General features: G+C 42.5%; 1 protein-coding gene across 1 annotated transcript in view; it reads right to left on the bottom strand.

Annotated features, from left to right (window-relative positions):
* The window catches only part of LOC126419846 (uncharacterized), a 360,616-nt gene that overhangs the window by 201,169 nt on the left and 140,496 nt on the right, over positions 1-18,951 (bottom strand). Inside the window, 1 exon segment of the mRNA XM_050087100.1 lies at positions 14,272-14,402. Coding sequence (XP_049943057.1) covers positions 14,272-14,402 — 131 coding nt within the window.

Genomic DNA, 18,951 nt, shown 5'->3' with positions numbered 1-18,951 from the left:
TCCCAAGAGGCAACAATCTCACATGCTAGATTCTTTATTTCATGTGACGTCACGAGGTCGTCGTCCACCTGCGTTCTCATATCCCGTGAGAGGACGGTTTAACGCCGTTACAAAATATCGACTGTGCAAAGGACGTCATCAAATCTTTCACGGTTGTAGCAACAATCGGTGGTGACTTGAAATTCACCGTGTATACGTATAGGTCGCACGAGCTCCTGGCAGCAGGGGGCAGTGCCGGGAAGTGATTGGCAAAAAAGCCGCTATCGAGATAAGAGGGGATTGCCGGAGCGAGCGATCATGACGCGCGCCCGCCGCGGGCAAACAAATTCGGCAATCCACTTAGCGGCGGCGTGACGTGGGATTGTGGTAAGCCGCCGTATCTAAACCGTGGGCGGACGTGCCGAAGCCAGGGTCGATAGCTGGCCCCAACACCCACGCGATGCTGGTCGAGTTATTCTGCGACACGCCCCACCCAGCGGGTGAAAAAGCGCCGGCGTCGGACGGAGACAGCTGGTATGTGTCCTCTATGAGGGACGACCCAGTGGACTGAGCGCATTTTCTCTGTCTGCAATAGCTCTGGGGTGCGCGCCTGCATTCCTCAGTCCAGTGGAATGTAATAACGACGACATGGAATTGGATGGGATAAATCCATAGATGGCGACTCAACTCTACAGCGTTCGGTCAGCAGCAAAGAATTAGTGAAAATCTCGCTAAATTCTCCAAATGCTATTTTCAAACTATCTAATATATTAAACGATGAGGTAATGTCTTTAAACCTCTAAGTATATGGAGTGAACCCGAACTCTAACGACAAAATTTCGGAGATTTTTCCAACATCATCATCTTACTATTTTGGCATTAATGGCTCGTGGTCTCCGCATGCTCGTTACCGACTAATAACGGAACTAAGATTTACCAGCTTCGTTACTCCAGTCACCTTTGTTTCTTTGAAAATACCTCCACAACAGTGGAAACGCTTGTAATCTGCAATCACCAGAACATACAACACACAGCGCAGAGTGACCCAACAACTTTCCCACTGATCCTGCTGCCTATCACTGTTAACGTACAATAACACAGCCGGAAAAACAAACCTTAAACAGAATATAGTAGAATTGAATGCAAGCTTGAGGAGGCTGATTAAAGTGGACATTAACAGTTCTCAACCTCAAGTACCATGTGAGAGTAGAACAAGTCTGTGTCCAAAGAAAACACACAACGTATATTGTCGAGATTCGAAGTGCGAGATGACGTATATAAGCACTTTCAGGCCCATTAATATAGCTGCCGTCCACAACATGAACATGGAAGTGGACTAGTAACACTACGAACAGACTCTTACTTTTATAAACAATCCTCCTTTTCATGGCATAGTCTTGATGGAACAGGATGGTCGTAATATACCCTCTGCATTGCACTTTATACTAATTCATAGAACACTGATTTAACTGACTACAAGATTCTTTCAATTAGAAGTATGCAAGAATTCCGGTGACTAGAAATAATAGGTGGAAACAGCAGTGACTACAGATAATTTGGTCAAGGGTCTGGAGGCGTGTTCGAATATCAAATGCTTAAGGCAACTGCCAGCTATACAACAGGAAGCCCCAGTTTTTAACGTAAGCCTGCGACTAATTTTCATTTGTTGCCACTTATTAAATTTTACGTAATTACTGAATTTGGTAACTGGAACGCTTATGCGTCGAATATGCTTTCGCTATAAAAAGAAAGACGTTCCATGACACATCTTGGAGACAAAGCAAATGGCTTGCGATGTACAATTTCTGTAGCATCGCCCTCTTTTATTCTCAACGGGAAGTAATTCGGCAACTGAAATACTTACGATAAAGAAACTGGCTGTATAGAGATCTACGTACTACTTCATTCAGTTAATAATATACTTTGACAATCAGTACTTTTGTTCGTAACGCCTGTTACCGCACGAAACCAACTGCCAAGTCTCTCTCATCCGTTGTTCATGACCTTAGGTGGTTGTCACTGGCTACTAACAATAAGAGGTAACTTTACAGAAATACCGATTTGACTGTATCTCGTTTCACAAAGAGATTATTCATCCACGGGACCTTTCTTTAACACCTCCACAGAAATGGCCCTTATCAGTGACAGTTCGGGGACGGAATTCAAGAAGACGCATTACTACAGACGATGTACATAATCTGAGAGGTGTAATTCTCTCAAAGCAGCATGGAGTATAATCGAGTAACTTAAATTTGTGCTAAGAGACGCACTTTTTTTTTTAGCCAAGTTCATCTCTTCGCAGAGATAAGACTCATCGTGACTCTTAAATTAAGCGGTGGTCGGAAAGAGGTTAATGCCTTATCAAAGAACTGCTTCCAACAAACTTCGACAAAAGAGAATTACACAACTTTGCAAATTAAAGTTAACTCGTTTGAGAAAAACTGTCACAGGACATCGTTCTGTCCCTAACTTCGCTCTCCAGAGCCGTCCATACCAAGAACACTGCGGCAAATTTTCAGAGGATCGGCGTGAAATTTGCTTTCCCCGAGTCACAACGCCGCCGCCGAGGGTACTAACGTCAGTCACCTTAGTTCTGAAGGACGTCGAGTCTTTACGTCGGGCAGGCAATTCCCGTTCCAATGTTATCGCTAAATGGAAAGTATGACTTAATTTGCATGCATCCAGATCCGCGTTGTTAACGCCGTATCTATTCCTGAAGCTCTGAACATTAGCGAACAGGTGATGTGTACGTCTGCATCACTTCCTGCCGCAAAATATGTTCTAAAACAATAAGAGCACTGATAAAGTATAAAAAAAACGGAAACTATGCGGCTGTTTGTCACTCTTCCACAGTACGGAACAACAACAACAACAACTACTACTACTTACTACTATTCATACTACCCCTACATTCAATATTTTAATCGAAATTAAATTACGTCCTGATGGTTCCCACGTAATGCAAATAACCCATCAAAACCTACACTGTTTGTTAAAATGCTCTATGTAATAAACACGTACAAGACAGATAGGTTGTTCTGATGGACCTAAGGGTAACGTTTGTCCAACGTCACCCTTAGGTCCGTAATACTGTAAAAGATCTATGTCAAAAATCTTTTATAAAATCTTTGATGGTATACTGGGGGACTTTTAAATTATTGCAGCTTTTATATATAAAAGAGCGTAGTCCTAGTTTGCATAGAAGATTCGACAGTGTAATACGGACATAGCCTTCTTGCAGACACATCTTGCTTCCTTAATAATTCTACATCTTTATCTATATTCATATACTGCAAGCCACCTAACGGTGTGTGGCGGAGGGTACTTCTGGTACCACTAACGTATCCTCCCCTACCCTGTTCCCTTGCGAACGGCGAGTGGCAAGAATGATCGTCGATAAGCTTCTGTATTGGCTCTAATTTCCCGAATTTCCTCGTCGTAGTTATTACACGAGACGTATGTGAGAGAAAGTAATATGTAGTCCAAGTCTTTCCCGAAAGCGCTCTCTCAAACTTTGAATAGTAAACCTTTCCGTTATGCACAAACATGTCCGCAGCTCGTGGTCTACGGGTTAGCGTTGCTGCCTCTAGATCACGGGGTCCCCGGTTCGATTCCTGGCCGGATTAGGGATTTTCTCTGCCCAGGGACTGGGTGTTTGTTTTGTCATCATTTCATCATCACCATTTGTGAGGGTGACTAGATTGGGTTGTGAAAAGAAAATGGACTGTGTAAAAATTGGGACTTTGTACGGGCGCTGATGACCGCGCAGTTGAGCGCCCCACAAAGCAATCATCATCGTCATGCACAACGCCTCTCTTGTAACGTCTGCCAGCGGAACTGGTGAGCATCTTGGTAACGCAATCGCGCCGACTGAACGATCCCGTGCGAAACGCTCCCCTCTTCATTGGATCTTGGATCTTCTCTCTCTCTCTCTCTCTCTCTCTCTCTCTCTCTCTCTCTCTCTCTCTCTCTCTCTCATCCTATCTGGTAAGCATTCCATATTGATGAACAATACGCAAAAATCGGTCGAACAAGAGCCTTTCATTCCATCTAAGGTCGCTCTAGGTCGTTACTGCTAAATATTTTACGATGTGTAATGTTTACAGCAATTTCTCATCAACAGCGTGGTTGTGCAGTAGTGGCTTTCTTTTCCTATGTGTGCCCAATATGTTACATTCATTTACGTCCATGGTCAACTGCCACAGCCTGCATCATTCATCAATCTCTAAAGGTCAGTCTACAAATCGTTGCTGTCTTCTGCCGTTGCTACTTTATTACAGACAATCGAACAACCTGCGAACAGTCTTAAAGAGCATCCGACGCTTTCTTCTAGAGAATATATAAGCACTGTGAACGGTCCTGTCACACTTCGTTGGGGTGCTCCGCAAATTATCTTTACATCTGTCGATTTTTGTTCCGTTAAGAACAATATGTAGGGTTCTCTCTGGAAAAAAAGCCTTCAATTCATTCGCATATCTGGCCCAAATACTCGATAAGCTCGTATTTTTTCCACTATATGGCAGTGCGGGTCGGTGTCAAATGCATTCCTGGATTCAAGGAACACCGGTGTGCAGTTGTCTACAGTGCCGTGGATCTCAGAGAAACACAGCGAGCTGAGTGTCGCAAGATCGCTGTCTGCGGAATCCATGTCAATTTTTTTTACAGAGGAGATTTTCGTTCTCCAAAAAGTTACAGTTCTTGAGCATAAAACATGCTCCACAATTTTACAACAGATTGATGTCAGCTACCTAGGTCTATAATTATGTGCGTCTGCCCTAGAATCAACCTTGAAAACGGATATGATTTGTGCCTTTCTCCAGTCACTAGGTACTCTTCGTTAGTCCCTCAGCTACAATAAACTGCATATATAAGGAGAGCAAGTTCTTTCCCATAATCTCTGTAAAATTTGAATTTCGGGGATTCCTGGGAAATTAAAATTGAGGCGAATTGAGAGCTGAACGAAACATCATGGAATACAGCATACTGCTCCTACATCACTCCGTCCAAAGAGACTCAGTTAAACATCTGGCAAAGGAACAAGGGTATCAGAAGGAAATGTGTGCGAACAACGTTTCATGAAGAGAGCTGGGCTTTGACGTTAGGAGCCTTGAGTAATCAGCGCGAGCGGCAGAGTAACAAAAACCGACACGTGCCGTCCGAAATAAACCCATCCACACAACATACTCCGCCTACTGTTGAGAGAATGCCTAGTCTGTGGACACAGCCGTTTGTTCGCGCGTCTCAAAATCTGTGCGTCCAGCGCTACATGACACTCACAAGAACTGCTCAGACCATCTTCGTGTTTCATTCTACTATCTGGCAGCAACAACAGTAAATTGTGCACTAAGTGCTTATACTACTTTAGTAGAACATACACGATAGAATAGGAATAGAATGCTGAAAGTACTGCCAGCTGCACTAAAACAGCATAGATTAATAATAAATACAAACAATACAAAGCCGTTAACAGTACATACTAGCGGCCAACAATCACCGCAAATTCCACACGCTCAACATCCTTAATTTTGTCGTACAGAAAGATCGATCCTGATGAAAATGAATGTGCTTTGGTAATTACATAGTGGGTAGGGAAACATGGGCGTGAGAACCTAGACTAGAGAAGTCACATAACGAGCGAACCCAAGAACATCTCGCCAAGGGCTGAATTGGAAATCTCTGAACTGATACCTCGACAATGTGGAAACAGGGTAGCTAGAAATAACGGAAGTATCACTACAACGACCTGAACCCAAAAATAACAAATCTGGGGAACATCAACCAAATAAATGAACAAAGGGAACTACTCAAGAAAATCAGACCAACAGAAATATGTTTGTACGATCATCTTTCGTAGCATCTGTTATGATCAGTACTATTTTCAGAAACAAAACACGAAATCATGACTGTTGAGAAGGGTGATTGTCGTATTATACATGACCTTTTGTTTTAGACATTCGTTGGTCATCTTCACATTCCATTCCGCACAGGCGATTTCGCGAACAAAGCATTCAAGCGAAAGGCTGCTTATGACGAGGAAAGTCTGAAGATACTGTATGTATGGCTTAAAGTAGTTATATTTGTTATGAGAGTGTAAGATAAAAAGTATTACGTCAGACGCGTTTCGCTTTATTGGTAAAGTATTCTCCGCTTTATTGGTACAGTATTCTCAATGGTCGTTCTGGGAACAGATATGATACACAATCCTTTCTGTACTTCGATTCCTGCTCAGTTAAAGAAATGTTACTTTTTTGGGTGCCGTTTTCTCCAAGTTATGAACATTAACACATTTATTACTCCTTTCCAAAGTTGTCCACGGTGCTGAGACACGGTCATACAGAAGTTTTTGAGAGAATACACCGCCATTTGACTGTACATTACGTGTTTTTCTTCAGTACAATGTAGTTTTCGGCATTTACTTCATTATCGAGTACAGTGCTAAATGTACATCGACCACTAACACGTCATATCATTTACCAGATATGACGTGTTAATTGTCTAAGAATATTTAGCACTGTAATCGATAACGTAGTAAAAGTCGAAATCTAGACTGTACAGAAGAAAAATACAGTAATATACAGTCGAATGGCGGTGTAGTCTTCAAAAATCCTTTTCATTTATGATGACTGCTTTTTATTTTCATAGTTAGCAGAGGTTGAATTAGAGAACTGGCTGGAACTTCCAGAAAAATCTGAGTAGTTAGGGAACTATCACGTGATGCTTAATGGTCGGCAAGTCCAGAACTGATAACTACTGTGTATATGCTCAACAGAATCAAATGTATGTTGGACGATTGCAAACTTTAGTGTGAATATACGAGGTTGGGTCAAATGAAAACCTTAAATTTGTAATAACAAATCGAAATTTCGCGCCGTTTTCCTGTAAGTTGGTAAGCGTGCTACAAAAAGCGTGCAGAATGGACTGTAAGTGGCAGCATAGTGCAGATGCACACACACCGTCGCAGTATCACTATAAAGATGGCCGCTCCACTTGCGACTTTCACCAGGAAAGAACAGTGTTCTGTTATTCGGTTTGTAGTGAAGGTGTAAAACATATTGAAATTCATCAACGAATGAAGGTTCAGTACGGTGATGCATGTTTGTCACAGCACCATGGAGTAGGACGTTCGCAAATGGTGTGACTTCAGTGGAAGATTGTCCTCGTCCAGGTCAGGCACAACGAGTTGTGACTCCACAGAACATTACAGCAGTTGAAGCCATAGTGAAGGAAAACCGCCGAGTGACACTGAATGACATTGCAGCATGTTTACAGATTAGTCATGGGTCAGCACGCCACATTGTGCATGATGTGCTCCAGTTTCAAAAAGTGTCTGCAAGATGGGTGCGACGGCTGCTGACTCCTGAAATGAGAGAACGACGTGTTGATGCTTGTGAAGAACTTCTTTGGCGCTTTGAACGAGAAGATGATGGCTTCCTTGCAAGAATCGTCACTGGGAACGAAACCTGGGTTCACTTCCACCAACCGGAAATGAAGAGAGCGAGCAAGGAATTGTGCCAATCCTCATCACAAAAACCAAAGACGTTTCGAACAGAACCATCAGCAGGGAAGGTTTGGCTGACACTCTTTTGGGACAAGAAAGGCGTCATTTTGGAGCATTAAATGCCTAGAGGGACCACTGTCACCAGTGCTTCATACACAGATCTCCTAAATACATCTGCGGCCTGCAATCAAATCAAAGCGACGTGGACTGCTGTCAGCAGGTGTCCTTTTGCGACATGACAATGCAAGGCCCCACACTGCCCGTACAACAGTTGCAACAATCACAGACCTGCATTTTGAGTGTCTTCCTCAACCATCATACTCACAGACCTTGCCCCCAAGTGATATCCATATGTTTGGACCACTCAAAGACGCAATGGGAGGAAAGAAGTTCCGATCTGATGAAGAGGTACACCACGCGGTGCATGAGTGGTTGCGCGGACTACCAAAAGAATTTTTTGCTATAGGAATTTATGCACTTTGTAAGCGCTGGAGGACTTGCATTGAGCGTGGGGGAGATTATGTTGAAAAGTGATACAGCTTTGTACCACTTCTGCACAATAAATAATATTTTTAAAAAATTTTAATGTTTTCATATGACTCACCCTCGTATATTTATTGCACAAACATTTGGATATGACGATCAGTACAGAAATCGTGGGACCGTTTCCTAGCAGTGTCAATAACACACCAAATTTCTTTGAAGCAGCGTATCACAGGTAATAAAATCTTCACCTGCAACTTCAAATCTGAAAGCAACCCGTCTCAAAAACCTCTCCACAGCAGCACATGGGTGAAAGCAATGACATACGTGATGATTGACCCCCAGTGAACTTCTGGGCGCTTTTTGAGAGTAATATTCTGTGAACTTTTGGATACTTTTTAGAGTAATATACTATGTGTCAGCAATGGATTGCACCTTTTCCTTTCTCTAATAGTTGTCAACACCAACAGTCAGACTCTACACTCTACACACTATCGCCAATCACATTGATAAAAATAATTACACTTGAGACAAAATTTACAACGCACGAGTAGTATTAACCAGAACATTTCATCATGCCTTAACAGAGACATTTACAGGAAAAGCCATGGCATCAGTTTTTCTTTTTAATAGTACAGTTTGCTATCACGTGCGAGGAAAAAGGTAAAAAATGAAATGTCGTGTGGCTAGGGCCTCCCGTCGGGTAGACCGTTCGCCTGGTGCAGGTCTTTCGGTTTGACGCCACTTCGGCGACCTGCGCGTCGATGGGGATGAAATGATGATGATGAAGACAACACAACACCCAGTCCCTGAGCGGAGAAAATCTCCGACCCAGCCGGGAATCGAACCCGAGACCTTAGGATTGACATTCTGTCACGCTGACCACTCAGCTACCGGGGCCGGACAGGAAAAAGGTAAACGGCTATTGTTGACATGCTTAAAAACACCTCAGAACCATTTTTGCAACTACTAAAATATTTGCATTCTGCAGAACAAATCACTAGCGTTTATTTTCTGCTCCCAAATTTAAAAACATTATGGCCAGATTCACCGTTCTGCGGAGCTCAAAACATCAAATTTCCAGCAAGGCTTGGATGTTCAAAAATGGTTCAAATGGCTCTGAGCACTATGGGACTCAACTGCTGAGGTCATAAGTCCCCTAGAACTCAGAACCACTTAAACCTAACTAACCTAAGGACATCACACACATCCATGCCCGAGGCAGGATTCGAACCTGCGACCGTAGCGGTCGCGCGATTCCAGACTGTAGCGCCGGAACCGCTCGGCCACCAACGGGCGGCGCTTGGATGTCGGATGAAATGTATTGTGGTGAAGGAAGTTGTTGAGAAATAAGTTTATTGTAGAGTAGAAAGGATTTTTTGATATTCAATCTTTTCAATTCTTCCTTGAAAAACACGCTCCTGAGAAGTACGCGTAACCCTTTCAAGTTCCTTCATTTTATATCCTGAGCAGCATGTAAGGGCAAGACAAGATTATCAACTGTCTCAACGAAACAATCGATTTCATTAACGGTACGTACACAGTGGAATGGAAGGCTGTGGTGCGTACTAGAAAATCTAAACAGAAGGAGGAACCGGTAGGAGATTCGTGAATGGTTAACTCTGAACGGAAAGGAATAATACAGAGGTAAAGTAGAGTTGATAAAAAGTACGTAATATGTAAAACAAATTATTGAGGATGCAAGAGGTAACATGTACGTAGAGAAGAAGTAGTAAGAAACAGACCACCAAGGCAGTCCAAGACTGATGATTAAAATACGGTAGTGGCGCAGGAGAAAAGCTCACTCAGTTGCTATCTGAATTGTCCAGTATCTGGTCATGCCGAGCGCTACTTTTGCATCGCTCGCCGCTGCAGCATCAGCTTATGACACAACCCAGCGGACTGATGGACGCAATAACCATCTCCCTGTGTCGTTACGTCCTCTAAACGAACCGAGAAGCTTCATTTGCATCGAAATGGGCACGCTCTCTCGTTACATGCACGAGATTCCGGGCGCGCTTGTACCGCACAGCAACTCAGCTACTCGCCAAAAAGCTTGTTAGTAAACAGGTCAGTGAGCGAGGAGAAAAAGGCACTCTTCCTAACACACACTAATACTCGCGAAAATTGCAAAACCAAGAAATAGGATGTGTGTCTCCAATGTCTTTATACCACAGACTAGATGCACGACAGTGCACGAATGTTCTTAGCGCATAGACTTGTGAATTATCTCTGACTCATGACAACACATCGATGAGGGGCAGGGGAGGTGGGCTGGGGAGGACAGAGTATGCAGCTGAATAATCTCCTCTCACAAGGTATGTATGCGCCACTACTTCGAAGGTGGCCTGCACTTTCCTCGCCACATGTGTCCGAAATATAGGTGCTGGGTTTGCTTGAAAGAGGGATAGTACCTCTGATTTTACAACCTCTCCAGCATATTGATAGCCATCCAGAATCCCCATAGTAAGAAGGAATAAATTCCACATATCTGCTCCAATAGTCCAGAAACCATAATACTTTGTCAAGGTGCTCTATTGATATGATAGGAATGTATTTTCCTTTAGACGTATGAGTCTCAACTTTATCTTTGATAAGGACAGAAACCGAAGTAATGCTTACTAGGTAGATGTGCTAATCATTACACCACCGTTAATTAAAGAAGGGGAAAATGGGCTGAAGGGATGAATTGTAGTTTGTGTTAGGGAGGGCACTGGAGTAGGGTAGTCCATGCAGTTGTGTTAGCCATACTACTAATGGTTAGCATATCTGCGTAGTAATCAGGAGACCAGGGTTCAAGTCCCGGCCGTGCCACAAATTTTAATTCATTTCTTCTTCTTCTATCATTATCCATTAACGCTTTGTGTTTGGCAGCCTGCATGTTTGAGCAGCGTTGCGGACAGATTGCAGGACTTGCACTAGCCTGTATACGGAGGGCAGAGTGAAGGGATACTCGTCCGAAAACAGTATATTTTGCCGCTCAGCTCGTAAAAGATGGCGTTAACGGGGCCATTACAGTCCCAGTTATTAGTGGTTTCTGGACAATGAAAGCATATCTCATATCATGCTTTCCACCGGACCAACCCATATCAGACGGCGTACTACTGATACCAAAGACAGGTCCACAACCCTTCCAGTGCACTAAAGATAAATCAACAATAGCGGCTGCTATGATCAAAGGGAAGAAATACAGTCACTAATTAGTGCGATCACAGTGCGTGATCCAAGATTCGCTGTAGTTGCTTAAAACCCTCTTCTATCCATCGGTCCCTGTCGCAGCAACGTACCCTGTACGCGTCGAAATGTCACGCTACCATAAAGCAATTTCCTGGAGGCCACGTATACCTTTCCGTTCGAGCTCTCGCGTTGATACTGTGTCCTCTGGCATCTAAAGAGCACACTAACATCGGTTATCACGTTTCCACTGCGTCTGACAGGTTCTCACAGACTGAACTTTGCGTAAAACTGATCTCACCAGTCACATAAGTGAAGACAGCATTGGCTCTACCTATACGATACATGTGTCTGCGATCTTAATCAGTTACTGATGACAGTTTTCTCTATTCCGAGTTTCATTTAGCTTGGAACATTCTCACTGAAGTTACAATTATCATCAACTATAATATATTACACGTAAAAAAAGTTTTATAATAGAAAAGGTAAAGTTTTATACAAGAAGAGGTAAAACTGTTTTCAGCCCGCACTGGTTTGAAACTCATGATGCTACTAGGTGTGACCCTATTCTAGGTGATGTGCTCTTGCCTCCCTTTGCCATCTGAATAGATTTCCCCAGTCAGTTACACGAGCACCTACAGTTTAGCGTGGAATCCAAACCACGGTGCAACTTGCATTGGCAAAATATTTTCTTAAGATCCGCTTACACGAGCAATTTTAACATACTGCTAACAATATGGCCCAGAAAGCAATGCTGCTCTCCGGCTTCTGCATTCCACATGAAGAAAATTTGCCAAGAGCAGGAGAAACTGGACTTGTGGTTGCTATCTTTTTCAAGTGGGTGTACTGCTTCTGAAAATTTAACTCGTGACCTGATGTTAGATATGAATCTTTTCCAGACTTTTACCAGAATGTCGAAACACTATTTTGAATATGTAGTAGAGGCAATTAGTCTGAAATATTGGTAAGATCAATACCAATACAGAAGACTGTACGTGTTCAATTTATATAAGACTGGATTAATACCTTTAGACTTCCAGAATAAGATAATTCCAGTTCCAAAGCATGCAGGTGTTGACAGATGTGAATACTAGCTAATCATTTTAATAAGTCATATTTGCAAAAAAAACTTACAAGAGTAATTTACAAAAGAATGGTAAACATGGTAGGACCCCCCCCCCCCCCCCTCCCTGGAAAGGATTGTTTTGGGTTCTGGATAAACGTAAGAGCACGAGAGCCAATACTGACCCTGCGACTGATTTCAGAAGATAGGTCGAAGAAAAGAAAACCACCGTTTATAGCGTTTGCAGAGAAAGCTCTCGCTAACTTTTACTGGAATTCCATCTTTGATATTTTGACGGTAGCCGAAATAAAATACAAGAAGACATTTTACAAACTGTGCAAAAACCAGACTGTAGTTATAGGAGCCGAAGGGCATGAAAGGGAAGCAATGGCCGAGAACGGAGTGAGACAATTGTGACCTATCCCCGATGTTATTCAGTCTGTACACTGAGCAAGCAGTAAAGGAAATTATGGTGAAATGTAGATACGGAATTAAAGCTTAGGGAGAAAAAAAATAAAAGCTTAGCAGCTTGCCGATAACATTGTGTTAAAGATGCAGCCGACTTAGGACAGCTGAAAGGAATTTATAGTGGTTACAAAATAAGTTATAAGAACACCACCAACAAAATTAATTACAAAATGGGACACTGCAAGTAATGACGAGTTTTGCTATTTGAGGACAACGGTATCTGACGATAGCCGATAGCTGATGAGAAGTATAAAATGCAGACTGGAATATCGAAAAACCTATTTTTGAAAAAACTGGTTAACATCTAACATAAATTTAAATGTTATAAAGTCTTTTCTGAAGAAATGTCTCTGGAATGCAGCCTTGTGCGGGAGTGCAACGAAGACGATAAGCAATTCATACAAGGAAAGAATATAATCCTTTCGAATGTGATGCTACAGAAGATGGTTCATAGAATAACTGGTGAGAATGTACAAAATCGAACAGGAGAAAAAAAATTCATAGCACGACTTGACTAAAAGAAGGTATCAGTTGAATGACACGCCCTGATGCATGTAAGAATAGTTGATCTGGGAATGGAGTGAAGTGGGGGGAGGGTTGTAAAAATTGCCGAGGGAGAGGAGACATGCGTACAGTAAGCGCGTTCAAATGGGTGTAAGTTTGCAGTAGTTATTCAGAGACGAAGGGACTTACAAAGCGTAGACTAGCGTGAAGAACCGCACTGAACCCGTCTTCGGAATGACGACGGCGACGTCTACCAGTTACAACCAGACTGGCGATCACCCTTCGGTTTTTGGCTACTAGTGATACGTGGATCAGTTTAATGAACTCCTTTTTTCTCAAATTTCGCTTGGTAGCAGAAGTTTGCAATACCGTCCTGCAAGGATTCAAATAATGCGTTCAACTAAGTTTGGACTAACAATCACATATCTATGTTAATATTCTACGAGGTTCACCAGTAAAGCAAGATACCTAGGATTTCATAGATGTTGTGCATCTACGAACCAGACTATTGGCACGATGAAAAGTATCGAATGCAAGAAACGTAATCAAACCAAAAGAGAGGGGACAGGGGACAGCTGACAATTTCCTGTTCAGAAACGCAAAAAAACACGTGATTACGCGTAAAAAACGCTCAGATATCTTTAGAACCTAAGCAGAATATAGTTATGGCTGATAGCTGCAGATATTCTAACACGAAGGTAGCAGAGAGAATGTCCTTTTTCAGATAGCGGTCTTTGTACGTATTACTTTCTCTGCTCGCAGATATATATCATTTATGAAATTCATGGTTCCCTCGTTTGAAATAATGCCATCTATTGCAGCAATGCTGACGGCAATACTATTACGGGGAGACGTTGCCGTAAAAGATGAACCGTGCACCTTTACAACTGACTATAAATTATTAGACTGAGGCTGTTTTGGAGGGTTACTTCTATCGTGTCATTTGTTCTAAATTATCGTTGCGTTTCATGACATTCGTCACAAATGTTTTAACTTCTTTCCCTTTGTCGATGGAAACCGTTGTGTGTCTCGAGTTTTCTTGGCTGTGTTAAGTGCTTGCCACTATTTACCCGGTGTCTCGTACTGAGCATGGAGTACTTACTTGAGCTGGGCGCGGTAGAAGGCGTGAGGGATGGCGGTGAGCACCCCAGCGCCGTCTCCGGTGTCGTTGTCACAGGCGCACGCGCCACGATGGTTCATGCGCAGGGCCAGTTTCTGCGCATCTCGCACGATCTGCAAAACAAAACAGCGCACCACTGTTGTACAGCTCTTGTGTGACTACGTAACACACTCGCACAGTAATGACGGAATAGTACAAACAGGGCAAGGGCCAAGCTAGGGCTGCAAAATTTGTTTACAGAGGGTACCATAATTAGTAAAGGAAACTGACAGGGTCCCAGTAAACATGGTCTGCGAACGAGCCACTACCGAGCACTTATTTTAAAAGAACAAAGAACCCTAATCCACTCACACAATCACTAGATTTAGCTCTATTTTTAAACTTCTTGCCTAGACCCCAAAGAGAGGCAACTAATGTCCGAGGGATGGGGCCAAATTATATGTCTTCTGAGTAGGGAAAAAATTTCCGAACCGGCGGCGAAAACAACTGTGACAATTAATTAATGCAGCACACGCGTTCGTAGCATCTATGAGCTGCGTGTTTCGGCGTAACTGAAAAGTTTCGAACTCCACTCGTTAATCTTCACTTACAATCGATATTCTTTAATGAATGTCAAAACCAATGTTGGGGAAGAAATGAGATCAACACTACTAACGATCTAGTCGAAGAGTGAAACTACTTTGATGTTCAAGATGTGACAAGTTCAATCGTAGCACGTTTTGCATGCTTATTTAGCCACCTTCAACTCCTACCTGAACCGAACATCTGTGGTATTTACGCATGACTAAATGAGAAGAAAGCACCCTAACTTATAATTTTTCTGTATGTATTACGTGGACCTGGACAAACAGTATAGACCCGGATAACTGCGAGAGCAAAAGTAAGTCTCTTTTATTTCAGCAGAAATGTAAGCTTTGAAATTTTCCTGCTAATCAGCTTGAGATTAGAAAAGTCGTACGTCTCACTATTTACTATTATTTTCTTAGTTTGGCAGCGTACTGAGTACAGATAAGTCGTGGAATACTGAGTACTAGTAAGTCATGCAGCAATAGCTCTGGCTGTGTCCAAGAGTGAAAAATAATCTTTGCCTTCTGACAATGATTTACAAATTATCGTCTTTGTGTTGGACGCGCGATAGGCGTAATATCTGCATCAGCCTAAGTTGTGGGCAGCGTTCTTGAGATGAACCCTCTTTAGACGTGTGTGTTTGGATGTAAGTGGGATGAAATTGCATCGATCCGGAAGTATCTTCAATTTAGTTATTCGCTCCATATGTGGAGTACACGTTAAGTTTCAGTGCGAAGAAATTCATTGTGTGTTGTGTCTTAGAAATCATAATGCAGCTCACTTGCGCTTTGGAGAATGAACAATTCCAATAATAAGCAATACACCTGATAGACCGTCAGTAACTTTTGTCAGTTAAACCATTAGTTGTGCGTATCATAATACGCTACTGAAGGAACAGGCAATAATTTGCGCACTGGAAAAACGTCTAAGGAGTAATGTAGCATTGTCGCTAACATCTTCACGGCGCGGCAGTGTCACAAGCTCAAGATATCCACATGTGTGCGTCACCCATTTTTCCTTTGTAAAATTGTTTCATTGTCGGTAAACGGTTGCCGTTTTAGAACTAACTGCACGTGAAGCATTGTGTTAGACCACAGATAACCGGTGTTTTGAGATTTCTGCACTGTAACATACCTCATGTACAATCGGTTTCCCGATTGATTTGCACGTGAATAGAACTAATACTCCAGCCTGTAGCGTTTTGTCCTCGTCCTTTCGAAATAAAAATGAAAATCCCTTTGGTGCGTTGTAAGTGAAAGTACGAAAACATACGAATACTGCGGAATGCTTATTTCGTTTTAACATTCCAGTCGACTGTGGCGTTTAAAGTAATGACCGCATGACTACAAAGGCAAACCTGTCTTGAGACAAAGCTATGGAATGTGTGTGTGACGACTAATGGAGGTGCACACTTCCTTATACAGCCGTCTTCACGTCTGCTTCTGATCCCAGCAGCCTACTGTGAAGCGGCTGCTAATACGTAAAGCAGCCCGCATCTGAAGAGAGGCAGCTACAAACGAATAGCGCCAGCGCCTGGATCAATACCGCTGCGAGAAATGTCAGAGGTGAGCCAGATTGAACAAATTTTATGCGTATCAGACATAACTGCTGAGTTTGCAGTCCAAATGTGTGTGTGTGTGTGTGTGTGTGTGTGTGTGTGTGTGTGTAAACCCGAAAAACCACATCTGCTAACCCAAAGTTTATCATCAGAAAATTAAAGCTATCAATAGCAAGCGGGAAAACTGCCTCAACTCCGTAGTTTTAACTCCCTGTCAATTTTAGATCTGAGGAACTTTCTCATACAGATTGGGGTATCACAAATAACTTGTGTGTGTGTCGTCTACAACCTATAACACATTAATGCCGGAAGAGAAAGGCTAACTTAAAATTCCCCCTTTTGCCGCTTTTCTGATTTGTGCAGTAATGACTATTTGGATTAACATTAGTCTTTCCGCTTTATCATCCTTAAAACGTTACACTTATTTACATGTAGCGCCGACTGACAGTTCCTACATGAAGCGCCGATCCTCTACAACTCTTTCTGCAAAGATCAACAGTTTTCTGGCGTTGCAACTTTCCTGTATGCTACAGAATCATCCGCAAACAGCCACGCAGAGCTTCCGACGTTATTCATCAGACCATTTATATTTGTAGCTCAAGCAAGTAGTATTAATAGTAGAAGCATACAGTCCGAAATTGGGGTTTCATGCAGCTCACCATGCTGCGCAGGTGTCTCCATCTCTGTGTAACTGCTGCAACCTACATCCATTTCAACATGCTTGCCGTTTTCAAGTCTTGGTCTCTCTTTGCATTTTTTATCAGCCACGTCCTTCCATTACCAAACGACAATTCATGGTGCCTCAGGATGATTCCTATCAATAGATCTCTACTTTTAGTCAAGTTAAGCCATAAATTTTTTTTCCGCAAATCGATACAGTGCCTCCTCATTTGTTATTTCTCTGCAACGATCCAAGCTTAAGCGTTCTTCTATTTCATCACATTTCAAAAAGCTATTTTTCCAACGTTCGACTGCCATCCAAGTTTACACTAGATAAAAACTTCAGGAAAGACTTTTTAACACTTAAATTGATATCAGATGCCGACCACTGTGGCCGAGCGGTTCTAGGCGCTTCAGTCCGAAACCGCACTGCTGCTACGGTTGCAGGTTCGCATCCTGCCTCGGGCATGGATGTGTGTGATGTCCTTAGGTTACTTAGGTTTAAGTAGTTCTAAGTCTCGGGGACTGATGACCTCAGATTTTAAGTCCCATAGTGTTTAGAGCTGTTTTTTGATCTCAGATCTTAACAGAAATACTTTTCGTGCTAGCCTGCATATTGTACCATCTCTCTTTCTGCCATCATCAGTTATTTTGTTTCCCAAATAGCAAAACTTATCTATTACTTTTAGTGTCTCATTTCCTAGTATAATTCCTTCAGCATCGCCAGACTGAATTCGATTACATTCAATTAACTTTCTTTTACTTTTGTTAATGTTCATTTCATGCTCTCTGTTCGAAACATTAATTCCGTTCAATTCCTCTTCCAAGTGCTTTGCGGTCTCCGACAGAATTACAGCGTCATCGGCAAACAAATGTTTTTATTTCTTCTTTTTGAATTTTAATTTCTTTTCCAAATTCACCTTTGGTTCCCTTCACGGCTTGTTCATTGTACAAATAAAATTAAATAATATCGGGGATGTATTTCAACTAGGGGTGAGTGGGAAGATGAGTGGCCTGAGACTGTTTCTTTTTAATCTGTACGCATACAAAATATTTTAAAGAGAAAATCGAGGATCGTCATTGTTCGTAACTCCAGTGAAGGCAACGTCTTATATAAGGCAATGTAAGAGCAGAGTGAGAAGCCGGCAGTGCTGAATTGGTAACACCAGAGGCTGCGAATCGCATGCCGCTCGTCTACTAGCGTGAGTGATAGAATGATTGATGGCTTGCAGAGGGGAGCAGAAAATTGCTCTCTGTAATCGAGGCGACGGCGAAGCCAGCCGGTACCGAACTCAGCAGCATCAGCAGCAGGCTTAGTGGCCTAGACATAGGGATTTGTTTCCTTTCCGCACAAAATGTGATAGCGATTTTGACAAACAACTCTTAACTCCCCTAGAAGGAGCTGTTACAATGCGAACGTCACACTGAAGTAATACAGGGTGATTCAAAAAGAATACCACAACTTTAAAAATGTGTATTTAATGAAAGAAACATAATATAACCTTCTGTTATACATCATTACAAAGAGTATTTAAAAAGGTTTTTTTTCACTCAAAAACAAGTTCAGAGATGTTCAATATGGCCCCCTCCAGACACTCGAGCAATATCAACCCGATACTCCAACAAGTTCCACACTCTCTGCAGCATATCAGGCGTAACAGTTTGGATAGCTGCTGTTATTTCTCGTTTCAAATCATCAATGGTGGCTGGGAGTGGTGGCCGAAACACCATATCCTTAACATACCCCCATAAGAAAAAATCGCAGGGGGTAAGATCAGGGCTTCTTGGAGGCCAGTGATGAAGTGCTCTGTCACGGGCTGCCTGGCGGCCGATCCATCGCCTCGGGTAGTTGACGTTCAGGTAGTTACGGACAGATA

The sequence above is a fragment of the Schistocerca serialis genome, chromosome 9, assembly GCF_023864345.2.
Source record: "Schistocerca serialis cubense isolate TAMUIC-IGC-003099 chromosome 9, iqSchSeri2.2, whole genome shotgun sequence".
NCBI classification, from domain to species: Eukaryota; Metazoa; Arthropoda; class Insecta; order Orthoptera; family Acrididae; genus Schistocerca; species Schistocerca serialis.
This window is presented reverse-complemented; position numbering and strand designations above follow the sequence as displayed.